The following is a 19,700-nucleotide window of genomic DNA, read 5'->3' as shown; positions in this document are numbered from 1 at the left end:
GACGTCAGAGGTAAAGAGGGGTTACTTCCTTTATAGGCATTAGGTGCCTTGTTGATCACTGTAATATCACTGGTATGTAATATTACTGGTAATTGTAAAAAGGTATTATTTCAGGTTCCATGATGAAGAACAGATACATAGTGTGGAAGAACAAGAAATCCAGTAAGACCCAGGGTCCTTTCATACCACACCATTATAGTGCTATTTTTAAAAGCAGAAGAAAATAAATAGGAAAAAAGGGGGAAATCAGACTGCTTGAGAATAGCAAGAGGAAGAGGGGACAACGGGAGAGGAGGAGACACTGCCAATGTGACTGCCAATATCGCAACTGTCCTGGCAGCAATGCTTTGCATCTGGGAACTTGTACAATTGCGAGCTCATCGGCAGGATTTCCCTGCAAATGAAAAGGGATTCCTAAGTGCACTTCTGTGACATTGCAGCTTCATGTCAGAGGCAGCAGCATGTGATAACTATCACCAAAGCAGATTTTTTTTCCCCAGGTGTAATCCTAGTTTAAAAGCTGCATGTAGTAATCTCCTTAGAATGGGCAGATCTTTGCAAAGTGACATTTTGGACTACAGCTTTCAGAACTCCCCTGTCAACATGAACGATACGTTTAGAGCATTTGAAGCAAATTGTTTTTCCCAGGCATTCCAATTGACTCATTTTTGGTTGCAATTTGCATTATATTAAAGCATCTCACAATCTCATCTATTTTTAGTTCAAGTACTGAACATCAGATTTCTGTTTATACAGAAATAAGTCAACACCCCAAGAAGGATTCTTCATACTCTAGGGGCCAGAGGAAGAAAAAGAAACTGTGCAATCCTGAAGTTCAGTCAAACTCTGGGGAATTTCCTAACCTAGTCCATAACATAACTGAAGAAAATGTTTTTAAAACATGTACAGCATGCTAATCCCCTCAGTTATGTTTTCTTGACCTCTGTAGCATCTGATGACACTTCTGATGATAAGAGGGAGACCTGTTCTAGATGCCTGACTGTTCTGTGCAAGTCTTGCAATGTATGAGTAGTATCAGCAACAGAAAGCCTTTGGTAAGTGGCAGGTCTCTAAGTCAAGACACTGGCTCTCTAACCACATTTTAATTTTACATCAAATTAATGGAAATCAAAAATTGAATTCCTATCCATTTATTGTATGGTTTAATATATCAGATTTGTGAGTGTTTTTTCATTTTGATTTTGAAATATGTGTTGGGGCTGCTAGGCTTGTCATCCAAAAGAAAAGGGGGCAGTAGCTCAAAAAAGTTTGAGGACCACTGATGTAACTTTAAATCCAATTACTATTCCTAACTAGAGAAGACCAATTCAATCAAAAATTTACCATTCAGCAATTGATTCAATAGGTCCACTCTAGCTGACATCAGAGTTGAAGTTTCAGCCCCAAATTGTTTTGTAAAATAGAAGAAGTTTGGGAGAAATTAGGTTCTTTAAGTGTTTCCTTATTTTTATTTTTATTCTGTCCTTTCTTTTTTGATCTTTATTTCATAATGATTTCAAATGTTTCTATAACTTTATGATGTTCTCTAGATTTTTTAGATAAATATTTTGTTTTAGTAATATTGACAAGGAAGGCTCAGATACTCATCACTAACTTCATCAGCTCTTAACACAAATCATTCCAAAATAACTATTATTGAGTAAGGGGCTCAACAGACCACCCCAAAGGGGTGGTGGGATGCCGCCCCTTGCCTAGCCGTATTGGGGCCTCAGCAACCTCATGCCATGACCCCAATCTGGGTTTTTGAGGGTGCAAAAAGGAGCCGCAAAAAGTGAGTCCTTTTTGTGCCCTTGAAAGGGCACCATAGCTGCCGCGGCACAGCTATATGGCGCTCCTTCAGCGCTGCATCATATGGATGCAGTGCCAGAGGTGCGCCATGACACTGCGTGTCATATGGAGTGGCAGGTGGCATCAGGGTACCCGGAGGGGGCAGAGTCGGATGTGTGTTGTGAGGACGCTACACCCCGACTCTGCCCTCATGCCAGCCTTTCAGGCCAGTCTGTAAAGGGCCTAAGTGTTCTTGATGTTGTGACCTAAATATTGCAATTCTCCAGCCCTGAGAAGCTAATTTAAAAAAATAAGGTGTTGTTTTGCAAAAAAAAAAACCAAAAACCAAGAAAACAAAGTTTTGAGTAAGGAAACAGTTGGGAATTGTACACTTTATTGGCCAGTTATAGTTTAGTTAACAAATTAACTCTGGAATTGAGTTTAAGCTGACATTTCAGCTTAAGTCAATCAATTAAATAAATGTACTGAAGCTGCTTCTTTTTATTACATCTTTTTCGATCAGTTCTTTTAAATTTCAATATCATAGATGAAATAATTAACAAATAATAAACATTAATCTGCATGGTTGCCTGAAAACAATTTACAACTACTATTCCTCCATTTAAAAAAGTTTATAAATGGAAGGGTGATCAACCTTTTTAAAGGTTTATAGAAATTAAGAAAAACTTTAATTTTCTCTAATCAGACCTTTCTAGAAGACCCTGTCTATGTCCACACAGGCCAAATAACACTCCCCCCCCCCCGGCTGTCCTCAGGATGAATAGTCCAGACAACGCAGGGACCAATCCCTGATTCTGGTGCAAATTGTCCAGATGACATATGGCCAGTTCAGCACATAACCTGTGGCATACCATTCTTAACACAGATTGCTAAAAGTCCCCTTTTGCTCCTGATCATCTCAGAAGATCCAGAGCCCTATGAAGTGACTCTGGACGGCTGTTTACAATGTGTCCTGCTGTGCCATCAGTGCCACTGGCACAAGTTGCTCCCTCTGAGGTCAGAACAAGGTGCCCATCCATGTTATCAACACTGGGCACCTGGTTTTCAGGGAGTGACTCATACTGGGAAAGCCAGTGATGGACAGCACAGCAGGACGCATGTGCAAACAGTTGGTCTACTCCTCTCAGAGTGTCCAGGTAACAGGGAGACTTCAGGGCAGCTGCAAAGTCACCCAGATTCTCCAGGCTGCTCACAAAATATGCAGACATGGAACCTGTGAGATAATTGGTGGAGCAACTCTAATATACTTCTTTGGCTGATAAAATGAGCATCCATCTTGCAGGTAGTTGGAGGAGAAGATATGAGATCAGTGAACACTTTGGCACCCTTTTGTGGTGGAGGACTGGACTCTGGAACTGTTGCCATGGGACACAGGACTGGTGGGGAAGCTTGAGAAAGAGTCTATCCTTGGGGCTGATCTGGGGGCTTACTCTCTTATGAAGTCACAGGACTTAGGATGGAGCCTTCAGGTTGGCCTTCTAAAAAAGACCATCCAAGATAGTAACTAATCTATTTGGATAGCCATTGGGGTCTGGTGTTTTTATCCAAAGGTGGCTGGGGAGGTGTCCTAGATTGACATCTGTGCCTCAGCTAAACCCATACCAGGTTGCCACCCCCCTTAATTTGCTCAGACCCGGGCCTCAAACATTTAAATAGGTTTTTAGGTCAATAAAGATGGCCTTTGTTTAACCTCAAATATTTTGTCTGCTCTCATTATTTCATGGTTGGTCAACAAAAGCCTCAGTATACAGAATTTGGGGAGGGAAAGCAGTCTTATAGATAATTTGGGTTTTAAAAAGACTAGAATGGATATGGAGGGGGGGGATCCAGCAATGCTAGTGAAGCTATACTGTTTCATTATGTATCTGTGTTCTGACTGTTAAAAAAGACGCAACTGCCTCTTTTTCAATACCTTCTGTTGAATCTTCGAAAAATTGTCTTTAACAATGCAGGAATGCTTCTTCTTGATCCTCTGCTCTGTAAACATGTAATCCTAACCCCAGATCACATTACCAAAGAGGAAGCATCCTTTGACAGAACATTTACATGGATAAATTACCCTTGTCTGGAAGATAAAACCAGAGATTTGTCCCAGCTGGAGCGGATCAGTTCTATTCTCAAAACATAGCTCTTCCGGGGGGAAAACATTTCCAGTAAACTCTTCATTGTCTACTGAAAACCAGTAGTGAACTTTCAACAACACAACAACAACAACAAAGAAAGGGGGGAGGAATCCAGCAGGAAGTACAGTGAGTTTTGCATAGAACCAAGCGGAGTGTGAGAGATCATGTCATTACCACCTTGTTTATAAAGTGCAGGACAAAACATCTCTGTGTACATTCAATAGTAACTTTTCTGTGTCCTAATTCCCACATTCCCCTCAAACTGGTAATTAAAAGATTATTTAAAAGAACTTCAATCCTAAATACAATTAGGCTACTTAAATCCCACTGAAATTAATGGGATTTAAGTAGGTTTGAGCAGAATAACAGCCAAGAAAATAAAAGAAGGTTAAATGGATGGATTTCCTTTGTTGTGTTCATATGATGCAAATTTGTAATGAATGCTCTCCACTCCAATGCAGGAAACAAATAGCTTTCACTGTTGCACTGAATGTCTTTGGAACCAACAGAAACCTTAGCTAGTTATATGGGGAGGGGAGTGCTCATAAAAGATATTCACTGTGTAAAATTAAGATGGTTATGTGTGTTTTGTGCATGATTTAAACCGGTCTCTACCAACCTGGTGCTTTGCAGGCATGTTGGACTACAACTCTTATCATCCTCATCGAGTATGCCTAATAGTCACACTTTCTGGGAGATAATAAGGACTATAGTCCCATAGATCTAGAGGACATTGGCTAGGAAATCAAAAAAGTGATCTTGGCTTAAATCTCAGGGCTAACTGACATTGCCAACTTTGCAATTACATAGTGGTATCACATTAGATCTCTGCCCCATTACCCAGATCCAAGTTTACCTTGCTCCACAGTCTCAGCAGAAAGGATAATTTATGGTAGTGTGACAGATTGGAATATATTGCTGTAATGATATTTCTGAGGATAAAAATGACAAATTTTTATATGTACCAGAACTTGTCAGAAATATCATTACAGTGACAGAAAAAGCAATACAAGTAATAGAAACTTTAGTACAGAAGGACTACAGGAAAACAGACACAATTGTCCTTCCACTTCCACCCAGAGATGAACTGCTAAACTGAATATATTCAATATGCAAAGGGATCTTGCAGCACCTTTGCATCTCAAAAAGTGGGTTTGTAACCATGAAAACTCATGCAAAATATATATCTTATAGGTGTTGCACGTTTTCTTTTCCCCCCTCTTCCTTCCTTCCTTTCTCCTTTTTATGAGAGAAAGAAGCTGGTAGCATAACTTTCATGGACTTTCATAGACTGCACTCCATGCATCTGATGAAGTAGACTTTATCTACTTCATCCCACCAGATTATTTCTCTCTCACACGTGCTGCATGATCCCTCTGAGGTATAATGATCCCAGCTAGCACTGCTATGTCTTCGAATATATAGCTATTTATATAGTGTACATGTGAATTTGAGAGCCCTCTAGTGGACAGGAAATATTTGGCCTTAAATGTTTGATTTCTCAAAATTTTGAAGTTATTGAAAATGAGCAAGGATTCTAATTTCCAGTAAACATTCAGGGGTAACTGTGTGGGCCATTTAACAATTACAAACAAAAATCCATCAGTGATACTTTTATTGGCTAACTGAAACCTTTATTGGCCAACCGAAATGCACAATATACTTGTTGCAAGCTTTCAAAGCTCCATGGGCTTCTTCATCAGGTAAGATGTTACAAACCAAACAGGAGGGGGGAAAAACATTTGGAGATATTAGTCAGATGCCTGCATGTTGTTTCACTTCTTAGTAAAGATGTTATGCTGAGGAGGATATATTTTGCGGCAAGGCTCCTCCTCCTTCTGGCCATGTGGCAATAGGGAGAGTTTCAAAGTCCAGGAAATTTAAAGTCCATTTGCATCTCAACAGGAACCCCTCTTTTGCAATCCAATATGTCTCCATTCTAGTGTCACTTGCTATTTGATGTTCTTTTGTTGTCTGTTTTATTGACTCACTTCCTGTATTGCTATGTATTTTATATGTATTATCCTACTAGAGAGGCCCCCTCCCCACCATCTTTCCCTTCTCCTTTTGTGTCATGTCTTTTTAGATTGTAAGCCTGAGGGCAGGGAACCGTCCAATTAAAAAGATTGTATGTACAGCACTGTGTAAATTTACAGCGCTTTATAAATAAAGCTTAATAATAATAATAATAATAATAGTGAGGTCACAGGCCTCTTTGTAGGCAGAGAACAATGGATTCCTCAAGAAGTCTCCATGTTTTTGCATCAGGAACATTTGGGTGGTATAGAGGTAAAACATGAAAATTCAGTCCAAATTTAAGAAGAAAAAAATGTTATACCTTGCAAGGTTGAAGTCCCAGTCCACAGGCTACTCTTCATGGTTCCTCTGTTGCAGCTACAATGCGGTATCTCACAATACAGAAAACACGCAGAGGTAGCTGTGTTATCCTCCCAAGCATAACATCTTTACCAAGGACTGAAATAACATGCAGGCATCTGGCTAACATCTTCATTTTCCCCCCTTCTGTTTGGTTTGTAATGTCTTGCCTGATGAAGAAGCCCATGGAGCTTCGAAAGCTTGCAACAAGTATATTGTGTATTTTGGTTGGCCAATAAAAATGTCACTGATGGATTTTTGTTTGTACTTTTCAGTGTTCTTGGATGGGCAGTGTAAAGGAAGGAGATGGGCAAGTCTAGCACAGATAGTGCTATGAAGTGGGGCTATATGGAAGAAAAGATACAAAACAGGCTTGTCTCAGTCACAAGGCAGACAGGGGAAAGGTGGTATTGAAATAGGAGAAAGCTATACTAGAGATGGGACAATCATCTAGAGAAGAATTGAATAGGATTTGGAGGAGCTATGAATGATTAAATAGTTCAAGGGTTAATATGTGATCTAATTGTGTATTGATAAACTACTACTTGCTTCTTTTTTACTACTGTTCCTGATTGTTCTTGTTTTGATAGGGAATCTGGTCATGCTTACCACAGTGAACTCACTATACAACACATCTACTGATCCATACCATGATCAACTTGAGGCTCAAGTACCCAGGCCAGAAAGGGAACTTGAGGGAAAAGGGGGCAAAGTGAGTGGTAGATGCCCAAAGGTTCAGAACTGTGGGGCCATCCTGTAGAGGGGAACCATGGCAGACAGCTTGTATAACCACAAGCATGAAGGGAGATATCCAAAGAAATCCACCAAAGCAGCTGCACAGTGGTGCTGCACCATCACAACTAGCCTTGTGGGCCAGCAAAAAACTGATGTGAGATTGAACACATGATGGAATATCTTGCCTATCTTTAAACATATATTGTGGGGCCCCATTGTAGATGAGGCTCATAAAATACAGGGAAGAAGAATGTAAACATTTTCCAAAGGGGCTGTCCCCAAAGATATCACCCCATTAAACATGATTTAATTCATTCCCATATATATATTTTTCTAGTATCAGTTAAGATTTTCTTTTAATCCTCAATTTTATATTTTTGTGTTGACAGCATGGTAATTTTGAGAATGTTCTCTTGTTTCAAGAATGGGGTAAAACAGCAGTTGGATTGTGAATCCTCGTTTCTATTCATTTCTTTATTATATAAATGATGCCTCTTCCCATGATTTTTTCACCTTATCTTTCTAATTTACACAAAGCTTTCTTCTGACCCAACAGGAAATGATCATCTACCCAAACATTCCACTTGGGTCTATTCATGTTAACATTTTTAGATAGCAACCTTAGATGCACAGATACAATATAAAAGTTTTCTTTATGGCAGACCACACAATGCGTAAAGAGGCGTCAGGCCTGATAACTCAAGCTTGAATCTTTTTCCTTGTCTCTTTCACTTTGTATTGCATTGGGCAAGTTATTTTATGAAAAAATCATGAACTTTTTGTGCCTAGAAATGAATAAGAAATTACTTTCAGTGGTCAACCTGGAGGCGTTGCAGATTTCTCAGTTACTGAAACAATGCATTATGAGAAAGAAACCAAAGACCACTTCCTTTGTACAGCAACTATATATTAGATACATGGTTGTGGCAGAAAACATAAAGGAGTAATAATGGGTCTCCTTTTTGATATGTGGCTTTCTGCAGCCATTTTGCTCCTCAGAATTCCCAGAGGTAAGTGTTCTGTTCCACTATATCTGTATTTTTCCTCTGCTATATAGCAACTATACATATTTAATATGCAAATAATGTGATATTGGGTAATGAAAAAGTTAGCCAAAATAGTTTTGCATTCAGTTTGTGTCCTCACTTGTAAAGAAATGGCTTCTCAGAATTTGCAAAATGAGGGAAACTACAGGGAGTTAAAATGATATTTGTGATGTGAATCTAAACATTATGCATGCTGTTTCAATCCAGATGAGATCAAAAGCATGTTGCTTTACCACATCATTTTTTTTTCTTTCTTTTTTCCCTTTAAATTATCAAACAGTAAACTACAGCTTCTGCTGAGCTGTATCACTTTGATCCTATTACAATATTGAATTGCTGGGGAAATTCTATTATTTTCATCAAAGAGAGCTATCATTTCAGATGTGTTTGCAGTGTGGGTGACAGCTATATAGAGTTCTGCACTCCCACTGCATAATGCTCATTATTAGAAAAATTGAGAGAAATACCTTTCCCTCTCTAAGACTTGTGTCCAGGGTTTTGCTATACATTTCTAATATAATGAGTAGCATCTAATTTGGATTTGATGAAATTGCAGGTTAGCAATGACATGGATGAGAAAGTAATATAGAGGGAGGGAGGGAGGAAATAACACAACCCAGACAACATTAAGCATGTTGTGTACACATCCTATTTCTGTATTTAGTTATAAATATGTTATAATAGTTTTTGTATCAATCAGTCAATCTCATTTAAATGTTAGCACTTACTTGGTGCTTAATTTTTATGGTGCTTAATGTTATTAAGTTCCATTGGAATCAGGCTGAAACTTCACTGGATGAACCTTGGTGTTAAAATGGAATTGTCAGGCTTGGTTAGCACTTTGTGTATTAACAGTTGGATTTCTGTGTAGCAACTGTATTACAACTGGGAATTTTGACACAGACCTTCAAAACAACCTCTTGTTGTTCCACCTTTTTGTCAGGATGAGAGGGCTCAGTTCTCCAAAACCATGGAGGCGTCTTAGTGTGTATAAAACAAAAGAGTTTATTCCAGGATTAAGATTAAAGTTTTTTTGGATGGGGAAACTGTTGTCTCAATCCTGGAATAAACTCTTTTGTTGTATACACACTAAGACACCTCCTTGGTTATTGAGAACTGAGTCCTCTCATCCTGACACTTTTGACATCAATATGAGCTATTACTAAGTACCTCCACATAGATTACTATATAGAGGAGTTTTGTAATACTTATGGCCTGTCAACCCTCTGGCCATTATCACAGCTCTACTACAGCATAATAAACTATCTGCCTCGAACAGCAAGAATAGGACAGTTGTCAAACAGCTAAGCTGGGGAGTAACTATATAAGCTATTCAGAGCTTTTCTCTCACACACACAATTTTTCAAAGGTGTTGGATACATTAAAGGGCAGCCAGAGTATTATCCTCTGAAGATGATTTCTGTTTAAGGGTTATCCAGTCCAAGTCTGGTTTAAAGAGCTATAAGAGAGGAAAATAAGGGCCTTAAAGTTGGACTTCAGCACTTAGCACCTGGGCCCCATTCACACTACACAAATATAGCACTTTGATTCCATTTTAACAGCCCTGTTTCCATCCTATGGAATCTTGGGTTTTTAGAAGTTTTATGAGGCACCACAGCTCTCTACATTATCAACCAGATAGTTCTAAATTGGCACCCAAAACTGCCAATATTAGGATTCTATAGGACAGAACTATGGCAATTAAAATAGAATAATCATGCTGTAACTGCACAGTGTGAATGAGCCTCCAGTTTAATGGATGCACCAATAATCTGTACAGTCACCCCTCTTTCTATTAAAATTACAGCAATTTCTTAATATGTATTCAAAATCAGTTAATAGAAGCACATCTTATAAGGGGAAAATCTTTTGTGGATACATTTCCTCTTTGGGGTGATGCATAAGTAGCAACCTGAAGCACCCTGCCTGGTATATCACATATGAGAGTGTGAGCACTTTTTCCGTTTGATGATCAACAGGCTTCCTTTACAGCAGCATTATTATTGAAAGATTAACCTCCAGCATTGTATCTGCCTGTAACTCATAACTTGCATGGTTTCTTCCTTCTACTTAGATCAGTGTGCAGATATAATTGGAGGGAGAGAATCAATTCCACACTCAAGACCTTTCATGGCCATAATTGAAGGAAAAAGCTACTGTGGAGGGACATTAATCAAACCAAACTGGGTGTTAACAGCAGCCCACTGTGAACTGTAAGTTTACAGAAAGTCTATTTTTTACAAAATGAATCAGCATCACGTGGTGAAAGTTACTACAGAATGAATGGCTGTGTTTCTAACTTATACAGCAATTCTCAGTGAGGTACCAAAGTGCAGCTGCTAGAAAAAGTTATTTTGTGCAGGTTCATTATTCAACAAAAACCTATCTCCATTCAGCTCATGCAATTGTTGGTATTACACTCCCCTACTATTCTGCCAGAATAAGGAATGCATAAACTATATTAATAAAGGCTTCAACAGGCATGTAATTGTGTTTCACTCAAAATCAGTGTTTCTCCCTCATTCCCACCGATAAGTAATTTATTAAAGGTGATGCTTATTACTATAACAGGTAAATGGACATTCTAAACCTAGTTTGCTGAGCTACCATAGGTATTATGTGTTTAGATTCAGAGTAACCCTCTTGAGGCACAGGAGGCCCTGCAGTGGCCATGGCCAGCTGTATGAAGCCTCTGGATTGAACAGGCCTGGTAGAAATCTAAAATCTAGCCTTGGTTGTACTTTTTCCAGGGTTGTAGAATGAGGCTGAGAGAAGAGAGATAGAATCTCTCAGCAACCTTCTTCTTCATTTACGGCTGCTGTGCCTGAAGCATCTTTCCTCCTTACACTACATACAGTGATGTAATTATGCCACACCAAAAGAAGCACCAAACGGATTCCAGACGATATTTGCATTATACTTGCTAAGAATATACTTTAGCTGTCTTCTAACTTGTCTTCTCTATCATTGTAGTGGGGGAAATGCCAACGTCATTCTTGGAGTTCATTCACTAAAAAAACCAGAGGCTTCAAAGCAGTTCTTTAAAGTTACTAAACAGATTCGTCACCCATGCTATGATAACGATACAAAAGACAATGACCTAATGCTGTTGCAGGTATTTCATAAAACTGCTAATGAAAAAAAAAACCTTTTGTATTTTTTTCAGATCTTAGAAAAGGTACTTTTTGGACTACAACACTCAGAATCCCTTTAGCCCTTCTGGAGACTGGTACTAAGATTTAGCCTCTGCTTAATGCTCTTCTTTGGTGGGACCATTAAATGAACACTTGAGCAGCACTATTAGTTCAACAGTTTGGGACCTTTTTTTTTTTGGCTGTTCTATTAAAGCTTAAGTAAGGATGTGTGGATGGGGAGGTCCCAATGAGGCACATGTTTCCATATTTTGCCCCCAGGGGAAGGTTTCCCACAACACTGTACACACACACATACACACATGTCTCTCACTCATTTTCTTAATTGTATTGAAATAGATGAATAAACCCTTCAGAGGCTCATAATTCAAGGTAAATTCTCTGGCTTTTGTCTCATTAAAATCAGTGTGGCAAACTTTAGTCATCGCAGCTCTCACTGATTTCAGTGGTCCTAAAGCATGACAATCTCGTCTGGGTCCAATCCATTGTCCTTTTTTCTTTTTTACAAATTGCAACACATGACTCAGAATTTGATCTTGCAAAGTTTGAGCAGAAGGACAGCAGATACCATACCTTCTGTCCTCCTTCTCTGCTTCCTGAACCTTCATGCATCCATTTTAGCTTCCAGAAAGCTAAATTGCAAATCCTCCTTAGCTCAAGAATGCATATCCTTCAACTGTCCCTATTTATTTATTTAAGGGATTTATACCCTTCCTTTCTCCCAAAATGGGATTCAAGACAGCATACAATAATTTTAAAAGATTAAACTAAAACACTGATTACATATATATATATATATATATATATATATATATAATAAAATATTTATTTGTATCCCGCCTTTCCCATTTGAGGATCGAGGTGGGTAACAGCAAGGAAAATTTCAAATACAAGTCAAAGAAAAAATAAGGAAACAGTCCCCAAAAACCCCCACCCTTCCACCTTCCCACCCATTAATACAAAATAATAACAATAAAAACATTTAACTGGAATAACATCAGTTAAAACAGATTGGCAAGAAGTGACAGCAATATGACAATAATGGGCAATAATGAGGGGGGGCTGATTAACATGGGCAGTTGATTCTGTTTTAGGAGAGGTTAGTCTGGAAAGGCCTGACGGAAGAGGTTCGTTTTTATCACCTTTTTAAAAGCATCAAGAGATGTGATCTGACGAACCTCCTCTGACACATCATTCCAAATTTTTGGAGTGGCAGCTGAAAAGGCCCTCCGGGAAGTCACCACCAGTCTAGTTTTTCCTGACTGCAGTAAGTTCCTCCTTAGTGTGGGGGAAGGATTATATGGAAGGAGGTGTGCCTTCAAGTAAGCTAGACTTACTAATATTACTAATATTAAAACACAGAATGGAATAGAATCTTTATTATGGTCACAGACCACCACAATATTAAAACATAAGTTACAAACAGCATAGTTTTGCAATCTGGTGAATTTGGCTGAGACAGTCCTGATTAATCTTCTAAATGACCCAGGTTCACTTTCCTTCTCCTCCCATTTTCTTCCTTTATTATCAGCTTATTTCAGTTGCTGCAAACTGAATCCAAAGTAGTTTGCCTACAAAGTAGGGGGAGGAGAGGAGGGGGCAGAATCTTACCCTTCCCTGTAGGCTCTGGCAAAATCAAACTTCTGCAGCCTCTCCTAGATTCTGTGTTCATCCTCATTAATAGCTTTTGCCACCTTGACCGTACTCTGATTTTGCTTGGTCAAATATGTCCTAGTCTTCATATGTGAAATGTTGGAGGGTATCAAATACGTTGGACAAAAAATAGCAAGAAGCAGCTGGGTCCACTGGACATGCTGCTTCACGGGGATTGTGCAAACTGTCATTCAAAAAAGGGATTTCCCCCCCCCCCCCTAGTTCTGAGTAGATGGGCCATACTGCTGTCACTGTTACTGATCCTCTTTCTTAGTCCCCTTGGTTAGGCCCTAGATACATTGCTGGGGGAAAAAGGACAGCAGACATCATACCTTTTGACCTCCTCTGCTTCCTGCACTTTCATTCATCAGTTTTAGCTTCCAGAAAGTTAAGCTGTGAATCCTCCTTAGCTTAAGGATTGAAGTGTCAGAAGACTTGGAATGGATGGGAATCCTACTCCATCCAGAGTTGTGGGGGGACAATAAGCAATAAATGAAGGCTGCCCAAAGTGCACAGAGGATTGCACACAGCCAGCCCAATCGCTTGGCATGAGGAGGCAGCCACCTCAGCTAGCAAATGACATAAAATTTTTAGTTCTTTAATTTGTTTTTATTGTATTTTTACACTGCCAGTATGATCACTCCATGAGTGTCAAAGCTAAGTGACTTTGGATCTGGGTTTCCTTTTTCATGCTGTTGATAGTAACCACTTTTGTTCTCTCTCTCTCTCTTCCTTCCACTTCCCACCCTACTTAAGCTTAAGGGGTCAGCCAAGCTTAATAAAAATGTGTCCACAGTCAAACTTGCCAAAAATTTCATGGACCTCAAGGCAGGTATTAAGTGTCTCGTTGCTGGCTGGGGCATTATCAACATTAGGAACAAAAAACCATCTGAATCACTTCGAGAGGTTAATGTCACTGTCATTGAAAGAAGCATCTGCAATGATAAAAACCACTATAATTCTAATACTGTCATAACAATGAACATGGTGTGTGCTGGTGACAAGGAAGGAGGGAAGGATGCATGTACGGTAAGAATGTTTATTTACCAGTTCCACACCCTTGTGACTTAACAGCTTGTAACGTACGTGTAATGTGCAATATGGAAGAATTGTTTTTAAAAACATGTATAGGTCTCTTTCTTTTAAGACTTTACAATATTAATATTTCCCTCATGAAGTCCTGCCACTATTAAAAGCAATTGTAAAATGTCCAATGAAGGTTATACGGAAAACACACTGGCATGATACCCATTGTTAGTATCAACTAGAATAAAATGGTTGAATCAACGGGAGTTTATGTGTATGTTGACTCATCATTCAACAGTTGATCAGTGGGTCTACTCTAATTGGTACTCACCAATAGGATGCAGATCACAATATTTTCAGGGGCTTTTTGCCTGCACCCAGAGCTTGGAATCAATGACTGATCCAAGATATGGGAACTCTTTTACTATTTCTATTTCTTCATTGTCTAGGCTGAATGATCCTCCATGGTCATTATTTTTGTTTTCTTCATGTAGTAAGTCTGTCTTTGAACTTTCTTCCTTGATCTTCCTTAGTAGTTGTTCTTGGTCTATGACGTTTTCTACTAGTACTATGGTGTCATCTGCATATCTTAGACTGCTGATATTCCTTCCTCCTATTTTCACTCTTCTTTGCATTCCTTCCTCCTATTTTCACTCCTCTTTGCATTCGTTTCATAAGAATGCAGCCTTGTCTGACTCCTGTGCCAATTGGGAGCCATTCTGTTTCTCCATGTTTTACTCAGTTTTCTTAGGCAAGAAACACTCAAAAGTGGTTTTGCCAGTTCCTTCTTCTGAAATATAATTTACAGCACCTAGTATTCATTGACAGTCTCCCATCCAAGTACTAACTAGGCCTGGCCCTGCTTAGCTTCCAAGAGCAGGTGAGATCTGGTGCCTTCAGGACATGCTCTGATAAAATGTGATTTACATGGAGGCAGTCTCACGCTCACCCTTGGTTTCTCCAGCGGGAGTTGGGAAAGATTTGTGTCCAGAGACTAGAAGTAATGAAGTGAAACACATACAATTATCTTTTAAAAATCAAATTTTAACAGCTAATCTGATAGCAATTTAACTTCTTTTTTAGAAAAATCTGCAGCTAATGTTAATGTAAATAGATTAGATTTTTGAGGGCAGTAACAATTATGCAAATGGTCCAATAGCTCTCATTGGAAACTCTGGAAAATTGTGTCCTGTCAATGAAGAAAATACTGACCTAAGATGGACTAGTGGTTTGATTAAATATATGGCAGCTTCCTATGTTTCCAATCAGAGACTGAAAATAACTAACTACAAGTAGCTAATTCCTTTGCCCAGTAAATACCTTATAACTAGATTATGTTGCAATTTTAACTAAACAGTAACGTTTGAATTTACTGTATTTTCTTTTATTGATTTTGAAATACTTTATTATTTAAAACTATAGGGACGGGGAGAAAGAAAGAAAAGCTCTTTTCAAGAATTACAAGCCAGCAGTTTAAAATCTTCCTAACTAATACATTAATTTAATAGTGAGCCATCAAGTAATGTAAAATTAACCTTTTTAGATTTTTGGATTATCTTCTGTCTGTTTAACTTTTTTACCTTTAACACATATTTGTGGTCTGTTTTATATACTTTTAATTAAAGTCACAAATAATGTAAGCCTAATGTCTATTCAGATGTACTGTAAGCCCCATTGAGCTTACTGGGCCTCACTTTTGAATAAATTCCTACACTTTTTATAAATGTTTTTAATGTGTTCTTATGGAAGACGCCATGTTCCAGCCTGGTAGAAAGTCGAAATATACAGTAAATAAATATATAAATAGGTAAATCTACTGTAAAATATACTGTAAATTTCCAAAGAATAGAATGGGTCTTAAACTTATTTTAATAAATGGGCATAAAGTTGCGCTCTCAAAAATATCTATAAATGCTGTTCTCCTTATATGTTGTTGTAATACTGGCCTGTTACAGACTGCCAGAATAAAGCTGCTTCGGGTCTCTTTGGAGATATGCTGTTTAAATGATGCATGCATCCTAAGAATCCGGAAGCTGCACCAAAGCTGCACTCCAGTGCTTAGGAATGGAGTGTGGCTTTGGCGCGACCTCCAGACTCGTAGGACCCATGCATCATTTAAACAGCATACCTCCAAAGAGACCCGAAGCAGCTTTATTTTGGCAGTCTGTAACAGGCCACTATGACCTTTTTTTAAAGTGCATATCTGCTTCCATAAATAATAATGTGAAATCTCCACCTTCTTTTTTTTTCATCAGGGTGACTCTGGTGGTCCTTTGATATGCGATGGGATACAAAGAGGAGTGGTCTCTTTTGGAAAAAAATGTGGAGATAGCAAGTTCCCTGGTGTTTATACTCGTCTCACAGAGAAACATGACCGCTGGATAAAGAAAACCATAGGGGCCAACTTGTAGACTGCTTACTTGAGGGGTTTTTTTTAATTCATTAACTACTTTAAAGATTATTAGCTTCTTTTGTTTGTGTTTGTGTTGTTCCTTCTTGTGATGTCCTGTCAGGTGCCTCAGTTGTAGGACTATCACTTGCTTAATAGAATCAGTCAAGTATTTTCATGTACTTTATCTCAGTTAATTAAACATGTGCCTATGTTGCTTGGTTGTGAAATCCTAGAAACTGTAATGACATTTTTAAAAAGATTCTTAAGCTCTGTAGACAACAAGGCCATTCTTTTCGCTAAATATTGTGTGCTGTTCTTAAGATGCCAGATTTTAAAAAGGGCTCTTGTACCTTTATTATGTAGAAGAAGTAATTGCAGTAAGTGGAGATTGCTTAAATTGCCTCTTCTAGAGAACCTTGCTCCTTTGTAATGCCAGGTCGGTGAGGAACAAATCTATGATTTGTTGGAGGAAGAGAATGCCAACCTGGCTTGTTTTACAGAAACCTGGCTGGGGGAGGAAAGTAGTGTGATCTGGGCTAAGGCTCTCCGAGCCGGGTTTACTGTCAAGGAGCAGGTCAGGGAAAATAGGCAAGTGGGAGGAGTAGCCTTGGTCCATAAATGTACAATCACACTGACCAGGAGACCTGTCCGGAAAACAGAACACATTGAGTGTATTTACCTGACCCTGAAGGCTAGGGACAGTCTAGGGATTCTGTTAGTATACCGTCCACCCCATTGCCTAACAGACCCCCTGGCCAAGCTGACACAGCTGGTCTCGGAGCTGGTGCTGGAGTCTCCCAGGCTCCTTGTTCTGGGGGACCTCAACATCCCCTTCAAGGCCGGCTCATTAGATCTGAAAGGTATAGCTCAGGAGTTCATGACTTCCATGACAGAAATGAGCCTGTCTCAAATAGTCTTGGGTCCAACACACTGTGCTGGTAATACACTCGGTGTGGTCTTTAGTACAGATCAGAAATATCTGTGGGCAGAAGTAATTCAGATCTCTGCCCTGTCATGGACGGATCACTCTCTAGTCAAAGTGGGACTGAAGGCTACTACCTATATCCCTCTCGGGGGTGGAGGACCTATTAAAATGGTCCACCCTCAAAAGCTGATGGAACCCAAAAGGTTCCAGGAAGCTCTAGAGGGATTTATGATTGGGAACTATGGTGATTCTGTCGAAGCCCTGGTTGATACCCGGAATAACAATCTTACCAGGGCTATAGACACTGTCGCTCCCGAGCGTCCTTTTCATCTCATTTCAAATAAAAAAACGTGGTACACGAAAAATCTGCGTCAAATGAAGTGAGCTGCACAACAACTAGAGCGCTGCTGGCAGAAATATCAATGTTTATCTGACAAGACACGCCATAAGAACCTATTGGATTCTTACGGAGTAGCAATAGATGCAGCAAAGAACTCTTTCTATGCTGCACGTATTGTGTCTGCAGAGTCTCATCCAGCAGAGCTGTTCAGGGTGGTTAAAGAGCTAACTCAACTGCCTTCCACCCTGAACTCTATTGGAACCAACTAAAGCCTGCTGTGATGCTTTTAATGACTTTTTTGTGGATAAAATCTCTCAGATAAGGGTTGATCTAGACACTGGCATTATGACAGAAACAGTAAGAGAGGTGTCCAGTGACTCCGTGGACTGTATTAAACTGGATCATTTTGAGTCTGTAAATATCAATGAAGTGGACAAACTCCTTGGAAGTTTAAGAAAGATGACTTTCCCTCTTGATGCAATGAAAATACTATTACAGTTTATAATTAATGCATCCTTTCAGGAGAGAATATTTCCATCTAAATTAAAACAAGCAGTAGTGAGACCACTTTTTTTTTACAAAAAAACCCTCCCCAGACCTCCTAGTAAGAAACAATTATAGACCAGTCTCCCTCTTACCATTCTTGGGCAAAGTGATCAAGAGGGCAGTTGCTTCCCAACTCCAAGCTGTCTTGAATGCAGCCGATTATCTGGATCCATTTCAAACCAGTTTCAGGGTGGGATACGGGGTTGAGACTGCCATGGTCACCTTAGTCATTGATCTCCATCTGGGCATCGACAGGGGAAGTGTGACCCTGCTGGTGCTCTTGGACATCTCAGCAGCCTTCAATACCATTGACCATGGTATCCTTCTGGAACACCTCAGGGAGTTAGGCATTGGGGCACTGCTATGCTCCAGTGGCTCCACTCCTACCTCTTGGGCAGATTCCAGATGGTGAGGCTGGGGGACAGTTGCTCTTCCAGGAGAGAGCTGACATCCTGCGTCCCTCAAGGCGCCATTCTGTCCCTCATGCTGTTTACCATTTACATGAAGCCGCTGGGAGAGATCATCCGGAGACATGGGGCACAATGTTATCAGTCCGCTGATGACACCCAAATCTATTTCTCTATGTCTCCGACTGCTGCAGTGACTAAAGATGGCATCTCTCCTCTGGATGCCTGTCTTGAGTCAGTAATGGGCTGGATGAGGGAAAACAAACTCAAATTGAATCCAGAGAAAACAGAGGTACTAGCGATAGGATCCTCAGGTCTGGGGAACCTGTCCTGGACGTGGTCACACTTCCCCTAAAGGACAAAGTTTGCAGTTTGGGAGTACTCCTGGATCCGTCTCTACAATTGTTATCTCAAGTAGATGCGACGGCCAGGAGTGCTTGGTACCAACTTCGGTTGATACACCAACTGCATCCCTACCTGGACCAAAAGGACATTGAAGCAGTAGTATATGCACTGGTAATCTCTCATTTAGATTTCTGTAATGCGCTCTACATGGGGCTATCTCTGTACCAAGTTCAGAAGCTTCAATTGGTTCAAAATGCAGCAGCCAGATTGGTCACCAGAACACCTAGGTCTGACCATATAACACCAGTACTAAAATCTCTTCATTGGCTACCAATTACTTCCAGGCGCAGTACAAAGTGTTGGTCATTACCTTTAAAGCCCTACATGGCTTGGGCCCAAGTTACTTGAAGGAATGCCTCTCCCTACACAATCCGCCCCACACTCTCAGAACATCCAGTAAGCAACTATTGGAATGTGCTAAGACCAGATTAATAACAACTTTCCACAGAGTGTTTACTGCCGTAGTCCAAGCTGTGAAACGACTTGCCGGAAGAGATCCGTCTTATTACCACCTTAGATACCTTTAAGAAGGCACTTAAGATGGATGTCTTCCAGCAGGCCTATCCACCTAAGCTGTTATAAGAGAGTCAGAAATACTCCACTTCTATTTGTTATGATATGTATTTTAAATGACGATTTAGTCAATACATTGTATTAGTGATGGTTATATTGTTTTATTGAGTGTATTTTATATGACATTGTAGTTTTATTCTTGTAATTGTTGTTTTTATTGTTATAATCCCGCCTTGATCCACAGGGAGGCGG

At 39.7% G+C, this 19,700-nt stretch overlaps 1 protein-coding gene across 1 annotated transcript; it reads left to right on the top strand.

Annotated features, from left to right (window-relative positions):
- Positions 1-7,962: 7,962 nt before the first annotated feature.
- On the top strand, positions 7,963-16,429 carry LOC149324038 (granzyme A-like). Its single transcript, XM_089513261.1, has 5 exons — positions 7,963-8,053; positions 10,164-10,302; positions 11,063-11,204; positions 13,651-13,923; positions 16,176-16,429. The coding sequence occupies exons 1-5, from the start codon at positions 7,993-7,995 to the stop codon at positions 16,329-16,331; spliced, it is 771 nt and encodes a 256-aa protein (XP_089369387.1). The 5' UTR covers positions 7,963-7,992; the 3' UTR covers positions 16,332-16,429.
- Positions 16,430-19,700: the final 3,271 nt, after the last annotated feature.

This window comes from Sceloporus occidentalis, unplaced genomic scaffold (genome assembly GCF_023333645.1).
Source record: "Sceloporus occidentalis isolate IW3139 unplaced genomic scaffold, rSceOcc1.0.p SCAF_1, whole genome shotgun sequence".
Lineage (NCBI taxonomy): Eukaryota > Metazoa > Chordata > Lepidosauria > Squamata > Phrynosomatidae > Sceloporus > Sceloporus occidentalis.
Note: the sequence above shows the minus strand (reverse complement) of the source record. Positions and strands in the feature narration are given on the sequence as shown.